Consider the following 22,024-nt stretch of genomic DNA (forward strand, 5'->3'; position numbering starts at 1 on the left):
CATTGTAATACAGAGCGCATGTTTTAAGCATAACCGCATATTCTAGTGAATTATCAAATCCGTGCTGCTCAGATAAGTGTCAAATAAAAGCGGAAATATTTATCAGCAATTAAAGAAGATTACAGCATGCGTACAGCCATTGTAACTATAACGTATATTCTCCGGCGGCACATTACGTCCCTGGCGAGTAGCAGGCTTTTTTCATTATTCCTGTATATTAATACATCTTATAAAGCACGAACTCAATAATTAGTTCCATGCACAGGGTTTTCATCTAGTTTTCAAACGTTCGATGAACATATATTTCAATGTGATGATTTTCTGTTCAGTATTCCCATTTTATGCCTTTCATGTATTAAAGCTGAACATTATGCTAAAAAACCCTTTCCTGTAGAAAGCTACTTCATGCATTTCATGCTTAGGTTTTCGGCAGTTATTAAAGCTATTATATCAAATTAGTAGTCTTTCAGTCTTGTAGAACTAGAAGCCACTCTAGAAAAGAAGATTCTGGGATTGCTACTGAAGAGTGTTCATGATCGAAATTGTTAATTTATTCTTAAACAAAAGCATTTATCGAACATGAAGGAGCCTGTAGGTGTAGGACGCCTTGTACGTGTAGGAAGGGTGTTTGACGCCTCTTTCGTTCCTGAGGTGGCACTCATTAATAAGAGTCCTGTTCATGGATCCGGCTTTATGAAAAGCTGAAGTTCTGCGTTCACCTTTCATTAAGCATCCTTTCAGTGATCAATAAGACGTCCGCACTCAACCATCAAGCTTCTGTGATAACGCATCTACGAAGGCCCGAAAAATGGGCATGGTGACAAGGTGGTTTGTATTATTTTTTTATAACCTTCCTTACCTTTAGTCCAAGGCCAGTGAGCCGGTAGTTACCAGTAAAGGTTTTGAAAATACGTATTAAGAGCATTGATTACAAAGCATTGTATTCACATAATGGCGACGTGCCGATTAAAAATGCGTGTACAAATATAGAGAAACCGCAGCTTCAGCCTTCTTTTGACACGAGCGAACGAACCTCATTTATTTCAGCCAATTGATATTCTGTGAACTATCGGAGCACAAAATTAAAGGATTGCTACCTGCAAAGTTTTCAGCGATCATTACAACGAAATGCCTGTTTCGACCATTCAGAATGCAAAATATTGCACCTTTACCTCGCAGATAGCTTTCCTCATGCAAAGCACCGACTAGCCCAACAACGTTTTTTATAGCTTACTTGTCTTATAGCTTACGCGATACCTTACGCTGATCGCTGTACATTGCCACTGAGCGAAGATTGCAAGGCAATTGCTGACTACCGTGCCCTTAAAATGACGTATAAACGACAGCGCTGTCGATTGGCGGCACGAGCCCTAATAACTACTAAAAATAAAAGGTGGGTGCTAGAAATGGCGTTATCACCTTCAGTTTTCTCGGCCACTCCACCTTCGCAGCTTAGACTATCGCTGAGGTGATGACACCAAATGCTCGAGTCATGTAGAGTTACTTTCCAATCCACATTGGCACACGAGCTTCTCCCCGGCTTAAAAAACGGCTTTAAAATACTGGTTACTAATGTGCGGCAAAAAACTAGAATACCATGCCGCATTTTCGAATTTGAGCTAAGGTGGAATAGGTCGAATTTTTTGTCACGGCTTGAAGGCTAGTTGTAATCGTTTTACAGCACAATAGAGCGGAAAATGGTTTGCTTGCTCACCTTCTTGCTTGCTGGGTTCAGCTGGGCTACGCGCTAGCAGGTCATCACTTTGATAACTGGAGAAAGACTGACTCCATGGCACGACCATTAGCAGGATCACTGTCGCTAGAAAAGATTCCCTGTATTGAGAACAAAACCATTTGAGAGCGCTCGTTTGCCGTTTGAGTATGCACAAACAACACATTCAGTGTGCGCAGTGAACTGCCACGAGCCGCCCAAGAGAGTTTTCACAGTCTTGTGGCGCCTCTTTAGGTGCTTGGCCTTCTCAGCGCTTTAAGGCTAATCTCTGCTGGGACACAGATAAAACTACAATGACAGGCCGCTTCATATGCCGGACATTTATTTCAGATTATATGAGTGGCAAGTCCTGATGGCGCTGCACGATTGCAGCCGCTACGAAAGTGAGAAGGGGTACAAAAGATGCAAAGAACGCTGATGATGCTAAGATGGTCGTTTAAAAGTAGAGCATAATGCAATATTTCACATTTCTATCGGGAAAAAAGAGGGTATCAGTACGCAAAGTGCATAAGGATAATCGAGAACAATGTATTGCACATGCCAGCAGGAACAGTGGAGCAACAAGGACAACACGAGAGAAGGCTCTAAACACAGGCACGCACTACCAACTGTAACGCAACCAAAGGAACTCAAACTTCCTGTTTCCCAAACAAGCGCAACTTCCTCCTCTACTCCCAAGCACATCAAATTCGCACTCCTATCCCATGCAGTTACGTCTGCCCATCAATGAAGGTTCCTTTTCCAAAACTAAAAATACAAATCAGCAGCCATGAAATCCAAAGCGGCCCACAACTAGCCCCACAAGCTGTTATCCTGGTATTGCACATGCTTCAACAGGTTATTCATTTATTCATGCATTAAATAAAGTTGTAGTTCCTTGAGTCGACACACATTGTTGCAGACGATCGATATTCAAAGAAAGCTCAGATTTCGCTTTTTTCGAGAAGGCCTCTTAGACGCTGCCGCTGTGGAGCCGTGGTTCTAGCCAAATAATTCACGCGCACGGGCGATCTAACGGCCTTCGTTGCGTGTGAAAACCCAATTCAAGCTCGTGAACACTGCTCGGATATAATGCATCTAATAAACATTTTGTTTCAACTCTGAACATGTACCTAGTTCAGTTCACAGACAACCACCAGTTGCGCTGTTGAAAAGATAAACCAAGACTTTACGGCCTAAACAGCAAAGAATTTCATGTGCAGTTATATGCAGTGGTCATTCTAGCACATACAAAATGTGCACGGTTGTTGGCAAGGACGTTTTGTCCTCCTTTCATTCTTGCTGTCACAAAGCACTAGCTTTTCTCTTGCGTACGTGCTTTTATATTTGAACAGATCACATCATACATTAACAGGCGCAACCAGTACAAAATAGCAACATAATGAAGCCTATCATTTTGTGTAAGACTTAGTTTTGGTTCATTATGTTCAAGCTGTATCTTTATGGATAAACACAAAAAAGACCCGTGGCGTACATTTCAGGCACGGTATTTGGTTCGAAAATAGTACGGCATACAAAAGCACGTGGTCTTTGGAAGCATTTTTCTGGAATGTTTTGATTTGTCTTCTCTACTGCCTCGAGCCCTCGTTTTCAGTGCAGCCAGCAGATATTCCCAAATGTAATGTAATCTAGTGGGTATAGCCAGCTGCACTGTCCATAAAGGTATTACAAGAGGTCATTTCTAATTTTTTTATCACTGGCCATCGGCAACGGTGCGACCCCTACCGAAAAAGCTATAAGGTATCAATAACCTCATGCATAGGTTCTCATACTAAACTCGTACTAATGTTTTATCATATCGTACAATTATAATTCACAATAACAGACATAAATGACGTTTTATGATATATATATATATATATATATATATATATATATATATATATATATATATATATATATATATATATATATATATATATATATATATATATATACATATACATTGTTACGTATATGCCACCGAAGAGGACGACGATAGAAAATAGAGTGAGAGACGACGAAGCTGAAGAAACCGTTGGAGCTTGCCTGAAGATCTGCTGTGTTCTACTCTGCTGTGCTGTGAACACGTGCTCATCACCTGCTGTGGTTTCCCGTGCTAGCCTTCTGCCACGTATCAATATATATATATATATATATATATATATATATATATATATATATATATATATATATATATATAGAGAGAGAGAGAGAGAGAGAGAGAGAGGGAGTTTGGCAGGAAAAAATATGTATGAGTTTACTGTGACTCATAGTTTCTTTTCACCGGGAGAACAGAACGTCAAAGATATGAATCATGATCTCGCATTAAACATTTGATTGAATTAAAAAACGATGATGAGCCTACGGTGGTATATCGCTTACAATAACTAGGAGAGCACGCTATCATACCATATCCCATCGCAGAACTCTCATTCCTTAGCGCAACCACTTTCTGGCGCGGCTGTCTACCACTGCATAAAAGCTCCATGCGCATATTTACTCAGTTAGCGTTGGTAATTATTGATCGATTGGGTAGCTGTTTATTTAAGACTTTCAAGATTCTAAACACAGAGTAATAACGTTTTTTCCTGTATTATTGGCTGTGTTTTCCCACACCTTGCAGCAAATAAGATTAGCCGTGCATACTTAGTATTGTGTGCAAACTATTACCCATTTCAATGTCATATCGAATGCATAAGCACAGTTTAACCTTCCCTTTTACAGAGGCTTAAATGGAGCCCCTGGTACGTGCCATTTCGATGTAGGATGCTATGTGTTGAATTAATACGAATTTGTAAAGCCCGCGTGTGCTATACTTGCTTCTCCACGGTAAGCCACTGGTATTTTCAGGGTATGTAAAAAGCTTTTTTATATTTACGTTATTTGAATACGTCAAGCAGCTGATAGGCCTTGTCATTCAATGAAACTATAAAACGTGATTCGCTAATATAAAGGCCGGTGTGTGCTTCAGCTGCTTGCTACAGGGATTTGACCACACGTCAGTCTATTAAGTCTTTCTATGAAAGATTTCGTAGTAAGGTCGATCATTCAAACATTTTGTTCATTGGACTGGCTCTACATAGGGAGCAGCTTTTCTCGGTGTTGTTATTGAGGGTCACTAGCAAACAGATGATGACATCGCAGTATAGGAAAGAAACCGATACTGCGCCCAAACGGGGAAGTGACCTTTCATCGTTATGTTCGCCGAATCTCTGCGAGTTCACTATAGCTAACATACTTGGGCGGTTATCTGAAACTGTGCCATCACTGTTCCATATTTCGGTGGCCGTGTATGCCTAGGGTTCGGACATGTCTGTCGTTTCTTCATCAATAGAGAAATATGCAGTAGCCGAAGGTGCCAAAATACGTCTTTTTCAATATACGCCAACTGCATATTGTAGTAAAACTGTTACTGAGATGCTGTGCCATCCGAAAAGGATGTCAAACAATGACGGAACGCTGCTTTATCTCGACATCTACAATGTTTTGTATTGCGCGAAAAACTAGAATAAAGAAATGAAATGAAACTCTGCGTTCCTCTTGCGCAAGACATAAAAGCTGGACCAATAATTCCTCTCGATAACGCAAGTGATTTTGCAAGCCGCACACATGCTCACCTTAAACAGCTTTGTGAGCGCAGTATTGAAGAAAAAAGCATTCATTGCAGAAATTATATGAGAATAAAGCAGTTATAAAGCTCATGGTCGCAACAAAATTGCATCTGTGGCAGCCTCATTTCGATGGAGGCTAAAGGGACAAGCACCTGTGTTTTGTGCGATGTCAGGATATCATGCAATTTTGGAGCGGTATCACGTCTCTGTTATTTTGTCCTTGGTAACCATAATTAGGTTACAGTCATCTACTACACAGTCTCTCGAAGTTCAAGCGCACCTTTGAGACAGTAATATGCGCGAACCGGTTTGCTGAAGTAAGCAGATTGATTGAATAAATCCCCCGAAGACAAAAAACTATAAACTTGCAAAAATAACTATTTTCTCTATCCTCATTATCATCATCAGCCTGAGTATACCCACTGCAGGGCGAAGGCCACTCCCATATTTCTCCAATTAACCCGGTTTTGTGCTAGATTCATCCACTTGACACCTGCGAACCTCGTAACTTCTTAATTTTTTCTGTACTGCAAGTTATTTCCACACTTTCTTTTCACCTAGCTCACTAACGTGACCTGTGTATGACCGTCGTCCCCCTATGTGCATAATGCAAATGCAAGAACATGACACTTTGCCGTAAGCTGTCACCACAAATCCGGTCCTTATAACTGCACAAACAAAACACTGCTCGTGGAGATTCGCCACATCTCTAGGGCAGATTAAGAGCCATCGATAGGCACGGCCAGCTATGGCACGCTGCAAGGCAGCAAATGATTAATTTGTACGGACATTAGAGTGAACATTTTATTAGCCATTTTTTAACCGTTTTACAAACTTGATAATTAAAAGAGGTGCCACAGTCGGCGCCCTAAAGGCGACCTCCTAATTAAAAGCCTTAATAACAATCATTACTATGTATCCATGATCAGATATATACCAGATTTATTAGTCCCAAACATTATGACCACTCCACACATTTAGAAAAAATATAGACGGTTGAGCTCAGTCAGTCACCGAAAGCGTGCGGCAGGAGGTTCGTTTCACATGTTGTGCATATCGCATCTCAGTGATTAAACCTTAATATCTCCATTGCATCTCGCGTCAATGCTTCCAGACATACATTGTATGTGGTTCAAGAGACGGTCTCAGGAGCGATGTTTTTATTCAAACCGACATTTCATATATATCTCACTTAGACCATACTTACGTCTAGCTATCTATCCAAAATTGAGGCTATATGGCAAACAATAGAACACCGATCGGTCTTTGCGTCCATGAGCATAACATTGACATTTACTGAACACATACTGGAAACCGCGACAAAATCAATTGCTTAACTGGTGCAATCTAACTTATCAGATAACCAAGCTCAACCAAGCCAAACCGTGTATTTCGCTACGTATATCCTGGTATGGCTGAGTTAAGCCACTGGAAGTTTATTTTTGTGCAAGGTGATCGTACATTTTTCCACAATATGAAAGCCTAAAACTTTGAGACAGCATTGAACGTGGTCGCCGCAGGTTTCATTATATTCCCAAATTTGGATCAATAAGAAACGCCATTTTTTTACATGAGCCCCATACAATTTTTCGCAACTCTTTATAAATTGGAGCTGTTCTCAAAGGTACCAGACAGTTTTGGCATCCTTTTTGTACTCACCGAAGTGAGAAATGAAATGAAGTGTGCTCAAAATTCCCAAAAGCAGACAATATGCGAAATTTCTCAGACATCCTACCGACTGGCATCCAATAGTCGTTTAAGTGGACACAGATTCTATTCACATAAAAGGAACCTCTCAGATGATAGACTGTAGCTTACTCACATCATTACCCAGGAATGTACAACTTCTGCATTACATTTGGCGGTCTCTTCCGTGCTACGCCAAGATTATTCGACTGAAGAATGCATGTAGTCTGGTCGATGTTCTGTTGGCATAAACAAATTACCGATTGTGAGGAAAATTAGTTTTAACAGCGCGTGTGCTCCTGTGCTTTCGCTGAGGTAGCGAAATGTGATAACAAAGCAAAAGAAGTAGTTATTGCTGGCTGCACCGACGTCTCGTGCTTCCGGAAGGGGCTTGATGTTAGTTAATAATTATAAACATAGCACTTAGTAACAAAAACAACATTCTGAGAGCACTGAAAAACCTGCAGTAAAGATGCGCGAACGTCAGTGTTGTTTCTGCACACAGTAGATCACGCGCCTCTTATAGAACACAACCAGCGTTCCGTTGAATGCCTCATATTTCACCGGCCATTTATAAGGGGTTTATAGAAAAGAAAAGGCGCTGTACCTGCCACTCGCAGAAATTCGCTGACACATCTCGCAGACAAACTTCCTTGACGCGAAACTTTCAGCATAAGCCTTGAATGACCTTCGCCAAAAGAAATATTCATTAAAGCACGAGAAGCTGATAAGCGGAGCATACGGCTTTTTGAATATGTGACGCATGTTTTGCCATAAATGCAATTCAAAAATATTGCGGTGTGCTTAGGCTGCGCCAGAGTGTGCTGCTGGTTTAATAGGTAGCCGCTAGTGATATTTTATGGCGCCGTGCTCGAAGGTCTATCAGATAAACAATGCTCTACCTTGAAATATTGTTATTAGACTTAGCAAATTAAAGACTATTCAGAGTTAAGCACTTCTGCACCTCTCATTAGCTTGACGTACTTTTTACGAGAACACAAGGCAATTTTCCCAATACCTACGATAGTAAGCATGCACTTGAGATACATCGGCTTTGGTGGACGGCCTAGTGATGGATAACAGGAGGTTAAATGTAGCCGTTAAATTTATTGCTGCATTAAAATGCAGCTCGTCGACTAATCGAGCTCCATGGCCAGCACTCTGCCCGGCGGACCCCCGAATTCCTGCTGCAACCTAGGAGGTTGCCGCCTTCTGTTTGAAATCACCTCCATGCCGTGGCTGCCCGTGCTCCTCAGCGCTGCATAGAGCACCCATCCCCTGCATGCGCCCTTCCAAGACGCAGTTCTTCATGTTCGCCATGCCGGAGCCTGTTCTAGCGGAAATCATCATCGATACCACCGAGGAGATTGTGGTCTTCGGTTTCTGCCTCCTTCATCTTCCGTGGCCCAGGCGACCAAAGTAGTGTTAAAGGGCGTCCTTTTTGTCGCCTGAAAGGAGGCGCTGGTGGAGCAGATAGGAGCTTCTGTGATCTAATTAACGGTTTACATTCTTCCCCCTGTGCCAGTGATGAGTCCCTGACTGCGGCGCTTTCCCCGTACTTGAAGCTCCGCTCCGTCTCATAGGCTGCCTTTCAGCCTAGGTGGCAAGTACGCAACGGACGCGGCTGGTCAAGTTGGAGACGACACGTTTATGGTGCATTTTATTGCGAAAGCAATACTACTTTCACTTTCAGCTCCTCGCGTGGCGAGGCCGCGGTAGCTACCATTGACCTTTAGCTTGACCTCTGCTATGACATCATACCATCTGCCGCAAAAACCAGGGGCCCAACTTGTGCCGTCGCGAGGCGAGGCCGCGCGATGTGGCTGCTGCCTAACTCCTGCAGCCGCCGATAATATCCAGGTAATATCACTGCATAACCACAACTCCAATCACAAGCACCACCACCAGCAACACTGCCATATGAACTAAGCGTAGTTACGGCATTGCTTTCGCAATCACCAGGCTTTTTTCATGCGGATCGGGACTCGAGTAATGCTCTGGTACCGGAGGAATCCGACGTTCCGCCAGTAATGAAGGACGAGGTTACGAAGGCATCAGAAGCTATGGAAAGGAGGAAAGCAGCTGGAGAGGCCGAGAAAACTAGAATCTGCAAGGTTTCCTGCTCCATCTATGCAGATGACATAGCCCTTTGGATCCGAGCTCCAAAGAGACGTATTGTATCCGCTAGGAAAGCCATGCAATAGGCACTGGACGGCGTACAGTACGTCCTAGAATCCAATGGATTGACCCTCTCGGCTACCAAGTCTGAGGCCCTTGTCTACCATCCCAGAGGAGCAAGGAGTTCCCGCCGTCTTGCAACTTTGCATGTCGAAGGAACCCCCCTTCCATAGAAACGCCAGGTGAGATACCTAGGTCTCATAATTGACGACCATCTCACCTGGATCCTTGCGGACAAAGCCCTCATTCCCCATCTTGACTGTGTGGAAAGAACAGTCCAGCGTCTCCTTGCAAATGGCAATGGTTCCTCATCCACTTGGGCAATCAAGCTCTTTGAAGCAGCGGCGACATTGGTCATGCTGTGTGCCCTTCCCTTCGTCTCCCTTCTGTCGACTCGAGTCATCTGTCTCGACACGATTCGAAGGCGCTGGATTAGAAGATTCCTCGGAGTCCCTCAGTCCTCACAGATTCCTGCTACCCTCGCGGAAGCTGGTATCTACCTTCTAGATCTTCTCCTCGCCCAGAGGGGACGTACCCACATTGATCGTCCCAGCCATGCTCCAGATGGTGCCTCACTCCTAGCCCGGCTTCACAGCAAATCCCATTCTCGTATGGTTGGTTGGTTGGTTTGTGGGGTTTAACGTCCCAAAGCAATTCAGGCTATGAGAGATGCCGTAGTGGAGGACTCCGGAAATTTCGACCACCTGGGGTTCTTTAACGTGCACTGACATCGCACAGCACACGGGCGCCTTGCTTTTCGCCTCCATCGAAAAGCTGCCGCCGTGTACAGTGTACAGAAAAATTATTGGCCCCCTTCCCAGGTTTCTCAGTCCTACCCCCTCCACCCAATCGACCCCCAATTCCTGTCTTTTGGATACGGACGGCCACACCAAATGTCACAACCCTGCAGCTGCCTTCCAGCAGACAACTGCAGCCCTCCTAGAGGAGTATAGAGGATCTACACTCCTCTTTACCGATGGCTCGGTTCGTCCCACTACCTTGCAAGCAGCTGCTGCCATGACAGCACCGCAGCTAGACCAGTCTAGGTCCTGCCGCCTGTCATTCCCTGCCAGTTCAACAGCTGCTGAGCTAGTCGGTCTTCACCTAGCCGCACAGTTCATCGCTTCCAGTGTCCCTCCTGGACCTGTGAATGTTCTGTGTGACTCCAGATCCGCTCTGCAGCTGCTATCCATCACGGCACCAACCTCTCGGTGAACATTCTCCGAGCCCATCTCCTAGCCCTTCAGGACTCGGGGTATCAACTGGCCCTACATTGGGTGCCAGGACATACTGGAGTCCAGGGCAATGAGGAGGAGGATGCCCTTGCCACAGCGGCGCACGACAACGGCGCCCCAGTCACTGAGGATGTCACACCTTTCGACTTTTCAAGGCCCCTCTTGAGAAGGTCGATAAGGTCGTTCCATCCTGACCGTCGTATTGCCGCTGGTGAACATCTCCAACGGCTGCCTGACAAACTTTCACGGAAGGACAAATCCCTCCTCCTACGACTTCGAATAGGCTGCACGTGGACTCCATCCCGTATGTATGCCTGTGGCCGAGCTCCCAGCCCAGCCTGTCCCTCTTGCGGCAACACTGGCACACTGGGACACTTGCTCCTTGTCTGTCCAGCCTCCGCTGGCCATCGCCAGAAACTTCTGACTGGCTACCGAATCTTGGTCTCCCTGCTGATACGGAAGGGCAATTGCTCTTCCCAGCTCGGAACCAACTTTCTGCTCACCGGCTCCTCGTGATTTATCTAGATGAGACTGGCCTCAGCTCTGTTCTGTAGGCCTGCATGGGTCTATAGTGCTTCGTGCGGAAATGGCGGCGTCATCTGTGGCGTCAGCAACCTGCTCCCCTACCTCCCCCTAATTCCAACTTCTCCTTCCCCCTGGTCACCAAGAGTGATGCCAAAAAGATGGCTAACATAACACGTGACCAGTATCCCCCCCCAAAAAAATAAACTATAGTCACCACTACCAGATTTGTTGACGGATGGAGGGGATATCTGGCAAGAGAAACGGGCCACCCTGTCTGCGCAATGCGTGATGACATCGGTACCGGAATCACGGAGAAAGATAAAATTATCTTAATTCATAAAAAAGGGGACGATAGGGACTTTAAAACTTACAGACGAAATCGCTTACTATCAATTAAATACAAGGTATATAATAAGGTAATCGCTTTACGACCACAAGAACCTTATGCTTCAATTAACCACAAGATCAAGCATGTGTCCTGAAAGCAGGTGATAAACAAGCAGGTGATAAACAAGCAGGTGATAAACATATGCTCAGAATATAAACTGTCCATCTGTGTACGAGAAAGCATATGATTCAGTCAAAATCTCAGCAGTCATGCAGGCATTGTGAGTTCGGGGTGCAAGATTGAGCGACACGAGAAAGTACTGGGAGCTACCTATATTGCCTGCACAGCAACTATAGTTCTGAATAAGCAAAGTAGTAAAATTCCAGTTAAGCAAGAATTTAGGCAAGAGAAAAAATCTCCCCAGTGTCATTTACAGCTTGCTTTGAAGATATATTCAGATATTGAATGGAAGCAGTTTGGTATTACATTTGATGCAGAAAATCTCAGTACTCTGCGATTCGCTGATGTTATTGCATGTTACCTAACTCAGGGAATGGGCTGCAACAAATGATTAATGCCCTAGACAGGATAAGCAGAAGGTAAGGTTAAAAAATTATATTCAGAAGACTAAAGTAGTGTTGAACAGATTGAGAAAGAACATCATTTAAAATAGGTAGTGAATACCTGGAAGTGGAAGGCAAATATGTCTACTTAGGACAGGTAGTAACTGCAGATCAGGACCACGAAAGGGAAATAACTGGGCGGTTAAGATTAGGATGGAATGCATTTGGAAAGTTCTCACACATTATGACTAGCAGCTTCTCAATATCCCTCAGAAGGAAACTATGCATCAGTTTTATCTTACCGATATTCACCCATGGAGCTGAAGAAAGGAGGCTAACGTAACGGGTTCTACCTAAGTTGACCACAACGCAAAGGGTTATGCAACGAAAAATGGCAGATGTAATGTTAAGAAATAAAAATCTTGCAAAGGGGTTGACAGAAATAACTCGTGGGAGCTGCCCTCTACACCTGGCGCCTAGCCGAGTGTCCTTCAGGACCCCTACTGTGGGAAATAAAGTTTTACCAAACCAACTGACAGTTTAGTCGAAATCAAGAAGTGGGCATGAGCAGGACGTGTAGTGCGGAGAGAGGATAAGCGATGGTCTCTAAGAGTAACTAAGGAGATTGTGAGGGAAGGAAAGCGTAGTAGAGGGTGGTAGAAAATGAGGTGGGTGGATAAACTTAAGACGTTCACAGGGATCAAGCGTATGCACCGAGCATAGAACTAGGTAAATTGGCGGAAAACGAGAGAGGCCTTCACTCAGCAGTGGGTATGGTCCAGTCGATGATAATGATGTCCGGGGGAAGAAAACGTCTGTGCTCCAGGTGCGGTGCGGAGGGCCACGTCGGCGGTGCGTGCAAGTGGGGCGTTGCAGCGTTTAAGAACAAGACGCCGTGGGCTGCTGTTATGCGTTAAAGCGCAGTTGGGGCGAGCACCCGATGGCGCACTCCGTCTGCCGCGCTCGTATGCGGCTGGCGCTGCCAAAGCTACTAAGGCGTCCTCGGAGCCTGATGTGCGACCCGAACTAGCATGAAGCCCGGAGCTCTATGTTTGTCCCCAGGAGCCCAGCAAGAAGACGAAGAGGGACATCGACGATGTCTCGCCGCCGACGATTGGGACCCCTACGACTTAGTATCTCGGAGCTCGCCTCTGATGACGAGGCTTTACGAAGGTGTCCGCATTTCATACGTACTCTGAGGCTTTAGCAGACGCCATAGGCGGCGCATGTCTTCGCGTCGCCACCAGTTGCGGCTAAGCCCCCGCAAGCTGACAAGCAGCATAAGGTGCAAGCCCTAAGCATAAAGTCTGCTAATGTAAACGCCCTGCTCCTGTACCTGCCGGTCCCCATTTTGTCCTCCCAAGCGAGGACGGACTCCTGTGTGTTGCCGCGGCTGCGAAACATCCTGGCGTCGCAAAACCGAAACACAGGAACGCAGGCCGCGTTACTAAACCGCAGTTGATTGTCAAGCGTCAACTTCCCGCTATACAGCGAGCATCTTGGAGCACGTCAGGGCCTCACAAAAAGGTGCGTAACGCTCCAAACGGCACCCCAGGTCGATTTCTCGGATGCCTAGCGTAAGCCGCCACGGCGCTGCCTTTATGGATCACCGGCCGCAACAGCCGCACCCTCGTCCTCCTCGCCTGTTTAGCGGTGGCTTTGGCTCTTCCCAGCAGGCATCAAAGTGGAGCCATAGTTTATCGCTCCCACTTAATAGCCACCTCAGCTTCGGAGTCGCGGCTCATGAATGGTGAACCGTGTGCGGGCTTCATAATGAACGTGGGCCTCATTTGTGTATGTTTTAAGGCGAAATACTTTCTAGGCTGATCGTGAACATCTCGCGTTAGTGAGATTTGTGTGCGAGATGTGTCAGCAAGGTTCCATGAGTGACAATTATCGCGACCTACCTTTCCTTCAAACCAATTATAGAATGCCGGTGAACTTTTATGCTTTCAACAGAACCCAATTAGAAATGAATAAAAATGATTTGTAATAAGTAATAATGACAAAACGTATGACTAGTAATGTTTACTAATGACGTGCATGATAATAATGACGTCTAAGGATTAATACATTTAGCGATGCCTTGTAACGACTACAATTATTAGAAATGACTAAAAATTAATGTCTACAATAACTTATAACTTGCAGTAGCTAGTTATGACTCGTTATGAGCAATATATCTAACGATAACCTGAAACGGCTACTCATAATTAGAAATTATAATATGCTTACTAAGGAATAGTAATCACTAAAATGAAAAGTGAGAGGACCATAAAGAGAGAACATAAGAAGGAACAAGAACAGGTAAAGTGAAGAGGTGATTGATAAGAAGACTAATGTAGGCTTTTGCTGTTTTCCACTTAACATGTATCTCAAGTGCAGTAGACCTCGCCGGGCTTGTTGGTTCATAATGCTGTGCAAGAAAAAATTAGCTTTGGTTTAGCTTGTGGTTAAACCTCGAGTTAGTCGAGAGCAATCTGCATTGCTACGCTTAGGTCCGGCTTGAAGGTAAAAACATGTATTTTGCACATAGTTGTTTACTCTATTGTTTGAGCTTTATTTAGGCCATAGGGGAATCACGTTACGTATGGGCACCCTCTTGGCTCTCCTGGTTGACCTTTCTTAGTCGGGTGTAAAGCCTTCTAGTGGTATGACATCCTCTATACGTCGAACTCCAGAACACACCGCCATCACAACGTTAGGATAAACCTTCTGTCCTAGCAACTCGCGATTGTCATTCGCTTCTGCCAACTACCAATTTATGTCTTCTTCTTCACATTTTTTTTTCTTCTTTTTCTTCCTCTTCTTTTTCTTCTTTTCTTTCTTTTTCTTCACACCAACAGGCACGGAGCGGCACGGCGAAATGGTGAGACTATGACCAATGTAGCTTTCGCTACAAAAGAGCTGTGCTGTCGACACAATGACGAAAACAACTTTACTTCGTAAAGTTTTTAATCAACCCCTCTATATTTTTCTGAAAGTTTTCGCGGCCAGCAGCGATCGGCGAACTGTCGCCTCTCTGCCATTGCTGCAGCCATTAGCTGGGGTTTCAACGCTGAGCACCCGTCCCGCCGCGTCCTCTCAACGGTGGTGTATGGTCACGTTTTTATTTATTTTTAATTGGTTTAAGCCCGGCAAAGCTTTTGCTGGTCCAGGCTCCCCCTCAATTTTTTATGTTTTTTTTTTCTCAGTTCGAGGGGACGAATAAAATGGTAAAATAGTGTATGGTCACGCCTATAGGCTTTGCACGGCGAAATTTCCTGTGAGATCGCTAGCTTCTCTTTTGTTCATCGTTTCTGTTTTTTGCTTGTTCTGTTTTTTTCCTTTTCGTTGTTATGATGGCATGTATGCAGTTTACTTCATTTATTGTGACAGCATATTTAATGTATTATGCCGATAAGCGAATGGAAGTACTTCATCTCGCACATTTGCTTCGAGTAGACGTTTTGTTTTTACAGGAGTGTAACTTCCGAAACCCTATCGATGTACTTTTTTCATTCACGTTTTCATATGCATGCCTTTTTTGTTAACGGACTCGCGGTTTTGTGGTGTATTCGTGATATTTCTCTCGTAATCTTATAATCCATATGCTCATTGAATTTTTGGCGTTGATGGGCGCGTAATTGTTCTAGACATCTTTCTAGATGGCCGCAGGAATGCCTTCGTCAGCGTATGTAGCTGCTGTTTGAGGAACGAGTTCCTTCGTTCAGTTGGCTGAAATTCCTTGGCCACATCCCACGTCCTACTGGGGATATTAATTCTCTTTTAGACACGCCGCGCGATATAGGGAGCCTGGAGAGGGCGTTTCCAACTACTACACTAAAGTTCTCTATACGCTACTTCGACCATTAGGTTAGGAAACGCGTGTTTCGCCCTCACGCAGACATCTTCGAAGCAATGTGAGTCTCGGACCAAAGCGCAAGCCGTTTAGTCCGGGTTCACCCTGCGCTTCACACCGCGATTGCTGCCGCGTGGGGCATGGTAGTTTCCATCGAGTCCTTAAGCTAGGGATAATTTGCCAGCGGTGATTACCTCACAGGCAGCCTATGGCCATTCGAACAGGCCCTTGGTTTTCGCATGGAGGCAGCCGTGCTACATAATGACCAATGCCTAGCTGACATACGCGGATGTGCGGAGATTTGTGCTCATCTGTAGCACATATTAGTGACATAACTCCTGCTACTGAGATGCTCTTAAAACATTGCGGATCGAAATTTTCGTGCATGTGGGGAAGGCGGTCGTGGCCGCGCTACGATCGCGCTGAGCGAGACTTTGCCTCCAATGAGTGCCGTGCGAGATGACGGCGTGCTTACATTCGCGATGCGCGAGTACCTCCAAACGCTTGCGCATGTTATCACTGCTTCCTGTAATGAAGCTCGCATGCGTCAGTGTACGTGGGAGCCTTCAGTTTTCCCCTTGAAGATGCCGCAGATCTTGGGCATGCATGGTCATGAGCTAGCGAAGTGACATGCGAGAAACAGTTATGCTGTCGGACTGCATCACGTCTTCAGATTCCGGGGATATTTAGCCTTTGTTCAGCGAGCATTTCGTCGCTCTGTGCAACAGAGCCTCAATAAGGAGGACGGCTTTCAGGAAGCTGTTGGCTCGTTCTGCGGGCCCCTTCCTCGGTTCTCCTAGGACGCATGCTCCTCGCTTATGGAGCCAGTAACTAGAGAAGAGGCAAGTTGTCTTGGTCGCCATGAACCATTCCACCGCGTCCGATCCGGCGGTACTAGTGACTAGCTCTTAACCCGATTTTTCGGTGTCATTGGGCATTTGTTGCTTGGTCTCGCGAATTGTTTCCTCGTAAGCGGCGCCACGCCGCCTCGTTTAATGTCGGCTGCATCGTTTTAGTTCCGAAGGAGAGAACTTCGCTGTCGAGTTCGTCGTCTTGGTGACCGATCACCCTTCTCCACACCGGTTATCGACGCGCTGCAACGTTTTTCATCCGGAGGTGGCGAGTCTACCTCTAGGCATTGGGATAGCTCTACCAGTCTTGAGCCCGGACCGTCTATTGGTTCACTAACGCTAACCAGGGATGTGTTTGAGTACACAGGCGGAAACAGTTTACTGAAGCTTTCATTTCCTTAGGCCGGGCTGAGGCCCTCGACTGCGTCGAACACGGTTACTTATTTGCTGTGCTTCAGCCTTTTGGCTTCCCAGATGATTTCTTCATCTCCTGCGCAGCCTCAGCAGCGAGCTTTTGCTGAATTCTTGCAAGCTCTTTTCTGGTTACGCGCTTTGCCTGGCACATGTCGCAAAAATCCCACGACGTGTTGCGAGTAAAAGTTCAAACTTCTTTCTGGGTCAGCGAGACAGCGTTTGTTTACCGCCAGCCCTACACCTTCCAACATGCAGGGAGGGCCTCTGCCCTGCATGCTGACAGTGACTAGAGTGCTTGATTTGAGGCTGTTAGAGAGGCTGTTTACAGACGAGTGCTACCCTGGTGGCGCCATCATCATTCATTGGTTGAGTGCTGCTAGGCACGTGTTTGCACCTGGGTGTAACCTCGGTCTGCTGGCGGACAGGCTCTACATTTTTACCGTGTGGCAGCTGCGATCCCATCAGAGCTCGACGTCGTCCTTTCACATGTCGATGTATCCGGCCTACCAGCCGCTTGTATCAGTGAGCTAGTCGCCTGTTGCAGGATTTCGGCTGACGAATAGCGTGAGTCCGTTCCTCGGAATGGCGTGAGTGGAAGGCTTCGATTGGCTCAGGGGCTGTGGCCCCCTTTCCCATGCGACAACGCCTTGCCAGATCGGCGACCGTACTCAACGATCAGTGCGCTAACTCTTGCTGCTCTGAAAGTCACTCACACGTGTTTTAAGATGAAAGTCTAACTGTTCATACTGCCGGGCATTATTCTGTCACACACTTCCGTCACACTATAGCTAATGTGACACCACATTGGGTTAGGTAGAAATTTCGAACGTTTACCCCAAAGTGCAAGATTCCGCGGGATTCAGCGGCATTCACTCGTCAATCATCATGATGACGTCATTAGAAAAATAAAAATCATGTTTTCACTGAGAATGGCACCTCCTCCATCCCGCGGATCCCCAGCCGAGAGCTTTAGGCAACTGCACCACGCCCGGTATCATAAAACTCACATCGTATTTCTCCTTGTCTACCATGAGGATGATAGTAGCGGTGACAATGATGCTGTAATTTGTGATAATGGCAGCGACGACAGTAGAAATAATAATGACTTTGCGTTTAGTTGGCAGTGATAATGACAGCAAACGCAACACAGTAAACAATCCCACAATATAAATCCTGTGTACACCCGGAATCAAACCTCAATCCCTCGGATCCCCAGACGAGTGCTTTAGCCGATGGCGCTCCGCCTAGGATTGTGACGCACACATCGTAATTCTCCTTGTTTACCGTTAGGATGATAGCGACGAGAATGACACCGCGAATACTAATGATGGCGACGTTGACATCAACAATGATAATGACGGTGCATTTAGTTAATAATAATGACAGCGAACTTAATGTACCGTAAAAAATCCTGAAATAAAAATCCTGCTCGCACCGGTGGTCGAAACTTCATCCCTAGGATCCTCAACCTTGCACTTGAAATAAGAGCTCCACGCCAGGCACTGTGAAGCGCACATAGTAATTGTCCTTGTATACCGTAAGGATGATAGCAGGGGTTAAAATGACGCTGCAATTAGTGATATCGACAATGACAGTTTCGATAACAATGACGGGTGCATTTACTTGATAATAAGAATTAAAGCAAACTTGATGCACCGTGTTCAGCAACAACGCTCCGGCCTTCGCATTTATCCAGTGCGGATTCAGCAGTGCTCTCGGACTTTTTTCGAAAGTGTCGTCGCGAAAACGATGGGAATTGTTTTGTGTAGGGCACAGTGTACGTGCTCTGCCATTTGTGGCTTGCCATGTTATTGGTAATGTGCCAAGCCTAATGTTTTGTATTTTGTTCGGTGCTCTGTTTATCGGCCCGACAGGGTTCCACCCTTTAAATCAGCGCTGTCCTTGTTGTTGGTAGATGAAGTGTAGGGTTGCCATGTTTTAGCTCTGTCAATTCAAATAATTTTTTTAAATAAAGAACACGACACCTCCAGGGATGAAAAATAGTTGTGCGCTACTCAAGGCCTAAAATTGTGAAAGCACTTTAACACCACTGGACTTATTTTTAGGTATCAGCACTTGTTAGGTAATATTAATTACTCCAGTCAAAGCAAATGCTTACTGTCTATTCTCAAGAGGATTGGCGCTCCAGGTAAGCACAATTCAGGTGGTTTGAATATAACAGATAATAGTTTGGTCATGTTTGTCTAGACTTACTTGTCTGTAGCAGCAAGAAACCTTGGTAAGGCAGTTTTAAATATTTCTTCAAAAATAATAAAAGCAAGGCAATCGCCAAAAATGGTTAAGAGCTCATGCTCTGTTCTCTCTGACAATTGTAATTTACCCAGCTTTGCGATGCCGATAACTATGATAGAAAATACTACAGCCGTATGCTCCCTGCAGTTTATGAGCCTCCCAAATTTTTCCGCCGTTCAGATTTCTTTGCTTCACCAAACCCCATTTACATGACACTCTCGAGTGACTGGAGATAAGTAAACAATGTTCATGTTGAGAAAAAGCAAAAAGTTACTAGAATCATGCTTGCATATTCTTGGGTAGTTTTCTTTGGTTTAGAGGCTTTTAACGCCATTTTTATCTTGATCTATTCTTTTTGTTTGATTTCAGTCAACGCTACGTTCAGCTCAGATTCATTTAGCTTGGACTAACGTGCAAAAGCAGCTCCGGCTGTGGGAGATGATGTAGTGGAAGATGTCTGGTTACATCACACAGTACGTGGAAGCCTTAATTTTACCTTCCATAAAAAAGCAGCAGCCAGTGGTAAGATCCACCTCCAAGTCCTTTCAAGCAGCAGTCGAGTGCCCAAAACTGCTGGCCACAGCGGAAGGTTTTCATTGCTTTCTATGTATATCCTGAAGGAAAACCCTAGCCTAAGTTTATGTATGTTTAAATAAATGTTGGTAACATTTAGGTATCTGAAGCTCTTTTACATGCTCTTACATCTAACAGCGCACAGGAAGTTTTAATTTCATTTCCATAGAGACTTGTTGCTTAGTCGCAGGTAAAATTCTTGAACCCATTGTTGGCTGCAAATTTTCGAAGGGCGTCAAAGAACAAGGCCCTGATGAGCATCTTTTCCGCTCTACTTGAGCATGTTGAACACCAGTCTGTGTAAACAGATTGTTTTCTTACATGGCACAGTTTGTCTCAGTCTTTGCAGAGAACACCAGCAATGGCAGAAAGCCTGAATATTTCAGCTCTGTATTCTTGTTTCAAAGTGCTACTGATAATCCAGATCACCCTAATCAGCGATCTCCCGCATTAGCCCTTCAGAACAAAATGCACAATATAAAGATAATGACAGACGGATTGCCTTCGAGCATTCTCTAATTGGCGGCATGGCACGGCGCTTCGAACGTCTCATTATTTACACGGCGTTCAAATATTAGTCAGAGCAAACATGCGCCAAATGAAATGCTCAGTTAAGCTGCCTAAATGTCGGGAAACCACACCTGCGTCAAATATGCGAGACAGATTTTCTATAAGCATTCAGAGAAGCTGAACGAGCAATTTCTTCGGGCCATTTCAAACAGTTGCAAAAGCGAAAAGTAATATTTCAGGACGTAAAAGCTTACCTGGACTCCATATCAGCTTTTATTTGAGGAACAGTAAAGCTGCGAATAAAACCGTGTAGGTTTTTTAAACGAGTGAAAGCGAATACAACTAAGAATTCTGTCAGTTGCAAACCCCTGTGGCCGAAACAGATGTGGGGCCAACTACAAATGTGCTCAATGCTGCAACGTAAACACCGACGAAGAAAGAATGTGTCATATCTGCGTAGTATTATTTCCAGAGCTTCGTGGTTACGAACGTATCTTCAATTACCCATATGTAGTGGCTCTGAAATAGGAGGTGGTACAGTGAAGACCTTGCGGTTTAGTTGAAAAGACAATATAGAAGTGGCAATAAGTAAACCAGTTCATAATAGTATTAAAAGATAGCGTAATCGATCTTTGTTTCATAAACCTCACTCATACATTTACTGCGCAATATATACGCGTAGGAGTAAAAGGCAACGAGAAAGGGCACTATGGCTAAATACTACAAACCTTCTCCGCGCCGAGAGTGTTGTAGCAGAATTGAACAACTCACTTCCTTAACACAGCGTGTAGAACGCACGAAGGGCGCGAACAAAAATGGTGGTGCAACCAAACAGTTCCAGAACTGTCGAGGACGCGTACGCTTACCGTGTTCTTACATGCCGTCCTAACGCGCTAAAGCGCTTGAAAATGCAGCGGCCGTACCCTGCGTAAGTGTTTTATTTTTTTGCTCTATGTAGCACGTCACACGCAAGCACTGCCCAAGGCCGAGCTAGGCCGGCTCAATGGTTCAGCTACCGCAAGAACAGATGTGGGCTCGAAACGTGCGTCACCTTGCCGCAGCCGAACCGCTTTAACTGACTCTGTTCCCCTTTTGTTTGCAGAGGGAAGTGCAATAGGCGGTGCAAAGGTGAATGAATTCTTTCTAGTCGAAGAGCAAGTTGCGAGTAATAGTAAGCATAATAGTCTTACACACAGGTAGAAGTCTGTCGTAAACATTCAGTCAATATCAGGTTTCGCGGTTGATTTAGTACTTGTTTTCCTTTTATTCGCATGTAACATAAAATTTAGAGACTCGCCCTGAATATTAACACAAAGGTGGGTTTTACAGCATCAGAAAAAAATATCTTGTTATGTAATATTGCAGACCTGAAGAAAACTCCGAGTCCTAGATGTACAATAAAGCATCAGAAACTCTATCGCCTGACCACTGTGTTGTGCATGAGAAAACATTGCCTTATGAAACACGTACATCGGCTAGTTAGGCCGATACATTAATGATAGGCAGTGCGAACACCACACAATGTAAGACCCAACAAGTCAAGCTTTTAGCCGCATTATGGCGGCCCATACAAGCACAAATCTTTTCGCAAACTCTACTTTACCAGTTCCAAATTGCTGGCAGTAATTAAAGCAAAACAAATAGGAGACAAAGCAAAGGCGTTGGCTCATAGAGGGCGTCTCTGCGTAGCTTCTCGTCTATTATTCTGCCAAAAATGAGTTGCCATTCTTTGATGTGCGAAG

The 22,024-nt window shown here is 45.0% G+C and overlaps 1 protein-coding gene across 1 annotated transcript in view; it reads right to left on the reverse strand.

Moving 5' to 3' along the window:
- Nucleotides 1-20,571, reverse strand: part of LOC146177985 (salivary peroxidase/catechol oxidase-like) — an 88,176-nt gene extending 67,605 nt beyond the window's left edge. Inside the window, exons 1-2 of the mRNA XM_084580689.1 lie at nucleotides 20,537-20,571; nucleotides 1,715-1,833 (exon numbers count right to left, since the gene is read on the reverse strand). Of these exons, the coding sequence (XP_084436815.1) occupies nucleotides 1,715-1,833; nucleotides 20,537-20,547 (130 nt within the window). The 5' untranslated portion in view covers nucleotides 20,548-20,571. The remainder of the gene's footprint in view (nucleotides 1-1,714; nucleotides 1,834-20,536) is intronic.
- Between the last annotated feature and the right edge of the window lie 1,453 nt (nucleotides 20,572-22,024).

Source organism: Amblyomma maculatum, chromosome 10 (genome assembly GCF_055883805.1).
Source record: "Amblyomma maculatum isolate TAMU_Amacu chromosome 10, ASM5588380v1, whole genome shotgun sequence".
Lineage (NCBI taxonomy): Eukaryota > Metazoa > Arthropoda > Arachnida > Ixodida > Ixodidae > Amblyomma > Amblyomma maculatum.